Here is a 6,857-nt window from a genome sequence, read left to right as displayed (position 1 = left end):
TCCTGCTCAAACACACCTGATTCAACTCTCCAGCTTACTGCTTGGTTTGGCTGGTGTACTACAGCAGGGAAATCAACAAAATGTGCTGAAATATGGGCCTTAGTTAAATTTACTCAGAGGTGGTGATAGGAACCAAAAATCTGAAGCATTTAATGGCTCTAAAAGGTTCCTCACAGAATGATATTAAATGGTTACAAATATGTTGTAAAATAAGGTTTTGGCCTAAAACATTTTATATATTTTAAATCTTTTTACAGTGGAGACAGTAGATAGCAAACACAGCCCCATAAAACCTTTTCCCCCAGATATGCCTTTTTTTTTTTACCATTATCTGTATGCATATAAAAACTAGTAGACATGTAGGATAATAAACAAAATGACTACATTTGTGTTGCAGATATTGATCCCCTTTTTTTACTACTGAAAAAAGAAAATCTCAACAACTGTATCATGCAGAAATGTCTGAAAAATCTGAGGAATTCCCCTTTAACAGTGAGCCTTTGGTTAGGGGATATTATAGTAGGATAGTAGGCTTAGGATTGGAGTTTAAATCAGTACTTAAGTAGACATTCATTTACAACTATTTTTATTCTTTTTAGAAAGAACAGAGGAGCAAGCAGGGAAAAAAAAAGAAACCCAAAAAAGCAGAATGACTGCAGTCGGCAATAAAGGGAACCAAATATAAAGAGACATTCAAGAAAATTCCAGGCAAAAATGACACTCCTGTACCTCGGCATAGGAACTGGCACTAAAAAGTCTTATTAAAACATAGGCTATTATATCAATTTCATAGTCAAGGATGGGTATCATTCAAACTGGGAAAAATCTTTGTTAAAGACTTGCAAAAAAAAAAAAAACAAAAAACAAAAAAAAAAAAAAAACACAAACACCTGGTAAATGCTTACACGGTAAAAGCAGCATATTGCAGCTGACACGTGAGCACCTGTTGCTCTGGCATGATTGCAGGCAAAGCAGTGAGCAGGTGCTGAGGATTCACTCACAAAGACTCAAACACGTAGGTGCACATGCAAAGCAACAATCGACAAAGACTTGGTCTTGCTTTCTCTCACAAACATGCCCTGCGCAGTGACCTTACCCATGGCTAAGATGCTATAATCAGAAGCCACTGAGCCAATTTTACCTCTCAATCCCATCAGCTTTTCCCCCTGGCCTGCTCACTCTAAACATGCCCGAGTCATGGACAAACAGTCCAGCTTTCACATGAACCCAATACCACCATACCATCGAACTTCATTTGGAAATCACAATTTGAACGAGTGCAATTTTCAAATCGCAAGACCTGCAATTCTTGTTCTAGTCAATAATTAACAGTGTTGTCTTAGGCAGTTTTAAGTGGGGCTCATCACTTCCTATAGAGGAGTGGGACCAAGCAGAAAAAACCAAACACCCATGTGATGTGACATCCACACCAAAACTAACTGCCAGTTTGGTGTTCAACATTCAGTGTTTAAGCCTCATAGCAGAAACGGTGGATATGCTGATTTTCACTTCAATTTAAAGAAAAGGGGAGAAAAAAAAAAAAAAAAAAATCACAATAATTGCAATTAAATATTTTCTCCAAATCGTTTAACTCTAACTGCACTCCATTCCCCACTATCCCCTCACAAACAACCTAACAATCAACCTCTTAAAACTTTTTTGGAACCCTCAAATTCCTCACCTTAAACATCCCGAATTAAAAGTATTTTACATATTATTGTGCATTCCTAATTAATATCAAAATCATAAATGATATTGTCAGATAATTGCCTAACAAATATTCTGATGACGTCCTCCAGAAGAGCAGAATATTTAGGCAACACTGGATTACTGTGCTACAACATCCACGTTATTTATTTTGTATTGGCATGTATGGGCAGATGTGTCATTTATCATTTGATCACCTTGTTTGCATTATTGAAAAGTAAATAAGGAATGCAGATATTTGGCCTTTGCTGTTCTACTAGCAATCCGCGTTTAGCTGTAAAATGATTAGTTACAGGTTTAAAATCATCTCCCTAGATGTATAAAAATAAAAGCCTTCACACAAATATCATACTTCAAACTACAAAATTTGTTTTTACTGATTCTGTCTCTGCAGATTCCACGTTAATATGTCCGAGAATCACAATTAGAACAGTCTTAGAAGAGGTGGTCATAACATGCTCCAACAGATTAGTGCAGCATGTGACTGTATGCCTTATAAAAGCCTTGTTAATAAACCAGTGCCTTTCAACTCCAGGTTTTCTTCCAATCATTGTTCTAGTTAGATGTGTTAGTATCCTAAATCTTTCTAAAAGCTTCTGAAAGTTTGACATAAAAAAACATTTGTAACAAAACACAATGAATGAATCAAACTCACGCGTCAGAACGGCTAATGTCCTCCAGAGTGGCAGAAGCTGTAAGATACCTACACACATACACACATTTTCACATTATCATTACAAGAGACTTCAAGTTCACCATTTTTAAGCCATTTAAATTTGACAAATGTATCAACTATACATGCTGTGAGGGCATTATGTGCATCTTTGGCTTCTAATGTGCATTTTATCAGAATATATTAAGCAAGCTCAAAGTAAATGGGTCTACAACGGTGTGAAGGAACCCTTATAATTAATAAAAGCCTACAATATACAACTGCATAGTTACAGACTTAATGTAGTTCAAAACAATGTAGGTGTGCGCAGCATTTCATGTCCACAACATTTCACGTGTGTCCAACCCACAAAGCTGACAGACTTCTAAAACAGGTTTGACTTCTCTTTCCTGCCTAAACTGTACTGTAAAAAAAAGTGTTGTAGCCATAGTAAATCCATTATTAACAGTCAAAACCTTTAAGACACTTAGTCTATTCTAGCTCTTCTAACTGAGGATTTCATTACTGAATGAAAATAAACAGCACAGAGGAGCTCAGACATCATAAAACATCTGCTCACTGAAAAGATTAAAATGTTCTAGGGGCTAAATAAAGCACCAGCACAGGTGTCTCTTAAAAACCAAGAGGGGTCCAACAGCAGCAAAACAAAACCACTAAACTCAAAATGATAAATCTAAAGCAAAAGGCTTCATTTCTTTGAAATGGCCAAATTTGATTCTCTATTGAAGTGCAAAAAGAAAAAGAGGTGGGGGGAAAATAAATTAATAAATAATTTAAGGGCATATCACCAAATTGTTTAAAGAGAGCAGACAAAATAATAGAAAATCAGGAAAGTCTCTAGAATATCCTCGTCTCTCTTGACATTTAAGACATAGCTGACTTCATTTTTGTGGCTGACACACCTCTCAGTAACAATGCTTCTACTTATGTATACTTTTGCTTGGAGCTGTTAGAAGCTTTTAATCTTTTATTAGTTGGTTTAATGTTACAAAGTTTGTTTAAATGTTACAAAGTCCCATATAAACTGTATTTATGTATATCGATTTTTTGGTACCGTTTTAATCAATTCCCATTATTTTGTCAACCTCTTTACAGGTTCCTGAAAAACTACTCCGGAACGTTAGATGTTAGCCAGCTTCAGTTTTGGAACCAACATAAAGCAGTTTATGGTATTTGATTCTATTGTCAAATGGGCAATATATGGTAGTAAGTGGCCAATTCCAGTTATGTGGTGAAAATTCATATGATAAGGAAGCTGGATAACTCCTAAGTTGGCGCCTTTCCTTCATCACAAACTGTTTTGGAGAAAAGGAATTAAGAAAAAAAGATAAGTGAACTGACACAGATGATGTGAACACATTCACAGCTAGCAGACAAAAACATCAGACAAGAATGAGAAGAAAGTGAGAGAAAACTCACAAGTTAGATGACGTAACTCTATGATTCAAGTCCCCAAGAGTCTGTGAGGTTCTCATATAACTAGAGGCAGAAATGTAGTGAAAGGAAAAATACATTGAGAAAAATTAAAGTCTAGCTTCTGAGCCCCTCTAACACAAGACGGACAGAATAATGGTACAGGAGGAAGATATGATCACGAAAAGAGTGATCTCATTCATACGAAAGCCAGACGGCAAAGTGTCCCATAGTAATGAAATACTAGATGAAACATGAGAGTGACTCACATGGCCCGAGCGTAAGACAGGTCAGGGTGATGAGACACGAAAAAAGATGTGCGGGATATCAGTTGCGTTAACAGACAGAAGGTACTCACGCATTGGAGGACTGGACTTCATGCCAGCCTTTGGTGATGTTGTTTTTTATCTCTGAAAGAGGGCTTATGCCCAGTCTCCTCCTCAGTTCCCCAGCATGCCTCTCTTTCGCGGTCAAAACCTGCTTCAGCGTCTGAATTTCATCATCCACCTGTCAGGGACAAACACACAACATGAGAAGGTGGTTACTGGGCCCTGAACTAGAACACTGTACACTGGCTTGTCATTCTTGGGAACTCGGCGTTGAAGCAGAATGGCTTTCCAGTACCTTTGTAAGCTCCAGCTGCAGCTCCAGAGCCTCCTCCTCGGTCAGGCCTGGTGGCAGAGCTCCACCTCTGGCCTCATCCATCATGGAGTCTACACCCAAACCATTAAAACAGCAATTCAGCTTACATGTCTGAGAACAGAAGGCATTCCACAAAGCAATATTTCTCAGCTGGCTGGATAACTTTAACCAAAAGGTGAACTGGGATAGGAAAGCCTCTCCTACTGGAATATCGAGTTGTGGCTCACACCCTTAGAGCTCAACGCGCCATAAAGTGTTATGAGAGTTTATCGACATCGATGGTGATCGCTGAACGACGACTGTTCAGACTTACAGGACTGCTGCCACCGCCGTGGTGCCAACAGAAACACCGGACACGTCCGTCTGGATCGCACCTGGGCGGTCAACGGCTTTTATGTAGGTAAACAATCTAATACAAGAAGGCTAATTTAGCTAGCAAGCTAACGACGTCAAACTCATTACCACAGCGTTAGTCTCTGAGCGGTCCAAGCGGCGGAATACAAGCAAATAAGTCACTAACTGCCGAGAAAAGCTAAGCAAATGCGGGTCTTGTCCTAACTTAATCCAGACCGGCCTCTTGTCTGCTCTCAGACGCCGAGACTAACTTGGCTGGCTAAGCTAGCTAACCAGATAACTCACTAAGCTAACGCAGCTGACCGCTATCACAACACACTGAGGCACCTGTTACTCCTCCATTCTGTCTCTAATCTCTTCAGACACCTTACCGCGGTTTGTAGGGTCCATCCTGACTGGGTAAAACAACGCCCTCTAAATATTCAGAGGGTAAACCGCTCGGACGCCGTGGTGCTGAACTGAGTCGCTTTGGGTTAAATCGCCAGCCAGGCACGCGCTTCCGGAACCTGACGATGACGTAGCAGCAGCGCGTTTCTACTGTAGATGTGGTAAACATGATCAATAAACCAATACAGTTCACGCTTTATTCATTCATACAGATGCATATCGATTTATTATAAACACTTATAGTATACTCTCCGTTTTCTTGTCCCTGACGCAAAAGTTAGGCCAAACCTAAAATGAATGTTTTGTTCACATGATTATTATTATTATTATTATTTCCAAAACTGTCGTCTACTATATCATTTTTCTTTGAACAGCGAGTGAAAAAATTGTGCCATGGTTCAAAAACTAACACATTTTCACCCGTCCAACATGTCCATGTGAGCCCCATGTGGGCTTATGATGGCCTAAATGATGGGCCCCAATAAAGTGACCTATTTTGGACCCAACACATTTTGTCCTCGGTCTACACACAGGCTCCTTAAGCAGACCATAGAAGGTAATGATGGACATGAGATGGGTACAGGGGAGGACCATATCGAACGTCATATGTTGGGGTTATATGGGCCCAAGCACAAGCTGCATCTTCATTAGAAAACTGGGCTGAGGGTACCTAGGCCCCTTATGAGCACACTATAATGGATAGCCCATTTTGGACCCATCTCATTTTGTTCTGTTTCCATGTGGGCCCTTTGAGGAGCAACCCATACTGGTTAATGATATGTGTAAGTGTGGGAGCATAATGGCCGGGTTAATAGTGGCCTTTTATTTGGAGCTCAAGTGGGTTTTATATGGGTTCAGCATGGGCAAAGACTGGGGACTTTACTGGCAAACTAGGCTGAGGATACCTATTGTATTTATTTTGCTTCAAACTTTCCCCACAGTTTGCCAGTGATGGACAGCGTGTTGCCTTGACAACCAGGCCCAACTTCAGATGACAGGGAGGGCATCGCTCAACTGAGAAATTAATGTAAATTATTGCTTTTTTGGGGAGCTTCACTGATAACCTTGGGAATACTGCCTGCATGAGCACACTTGAATCATTCCCTCTTACTTGTCCTAAACGACTGTTAACTATTATATAGGCAGATCATTTACAGCAGCCATGTGTGTCTCAAATCTGAACCTACTCTTCTGCAACAGACGCCGGCTGAAGAAGTCCTAATATCAAGTCTACACAGACTATTCCCTCCAGACCGTCGTTAACAAACCAGTTCTCGGCTCACTGGTGCAAACTATCCCAATTCTCTCCTTACATCATATGGGGGCTTCGGGTGCAATCTGCATATAAAGCTACTTTTAAATCCTTAAGGACTTCACTGCTTCCCATCTATAAAACATCAGCGCACTCCTATAAAACTCAAACCAAGGCCAACATAAAACAGCAGGTAGGTTAACATTCATTCCAAAACTAGATTTTGGCTGCGTCCCAAACCACAAACTACCACACTATATAGAACACCACATAACAGCACACGATCATCAGCAGTACATCCGTCAGTACTGTAAGCATGATATGGATAATACAGTGGGTGGTTTTGGACGCAGCCTTGTACTTAGAAAAGATTTGAAATGTGATGTTGACCAGTTCTGATAGGCTTAATAGTAGACCAAGCTTGAAACA

At 40.0% G+C, this 6,857-nt stretch overlaps 1 protein-coding gene across 6 annotated transcripts in view; it reads right to left on the bottom strand.

The window, feature by feature from the left end:
* Positions 1 to 5,313, bottom strand: part of tpd52l2a (tpd52 like 2a) — a 20,966-nt gene extending 15,653 nt beyond the window's left edge. For 3 of the 6 annotated variants that reach the window (XM_017684546.2, XM_017684548.2, XM_017684550.2), the window contains exons 1-5: positions 5,161 to 5,313; positions 4,418 to 4,506; positions 4,152 to 4,300; positions 3,800 to 3,859; positions 2,363 to 2,410 (exon numbers count right to left, since the gene is read on the bottom strand). In XM_017684546.2, the coding sequence (XP_017540035.1) occupies positions 2,363 to 2,410; positions 3,800 to 3,859; positions 4,152 to 4,300; positions 4,418 to 4,506; positions 5,161 to 5,179 (365 nt within the window). In that variant the 5' untranslated portion in view covers positions 5,180 to 5,313. Of the gene's footprint in view, positions 1 to 2,362; positions 2,411 to 3,799; positions 3,860 to 4,151; positions 4,301 to 4,417; positions 4,507 to 4,748; positions 5,053 to 5,160 lie in introns of those variants that run through there. The other 3 variants (XM_037535824.1, XM_017684549.2, XM_037535825.1) reach the window with 3 other exon arrangements.
* Positions 5,314 to 6,857: the final 1,544 nt, after the last annotated feature.

Source organism: Pygocentrus nattereri, chromosome 28 (assembly GCF_015220715.1).
Source record: "Pygocentrus nattereri isolate fPygNat1 chromosome 28, fPygNat1.pri, whole genome shotgun sequence".
NCBI classification, from domain to species: domain Eukaryota; kingdom Metazoa; phylum Chordata; class Actinopteri; order Characiformes; family Serrasalmidae; genus Pygocentrus; species Pygocentrus nattereri.
Note: the sequence above shows the minus strand (reverse complement) of the source record. Positions and strands in the feature narration are given on the sequence as shown.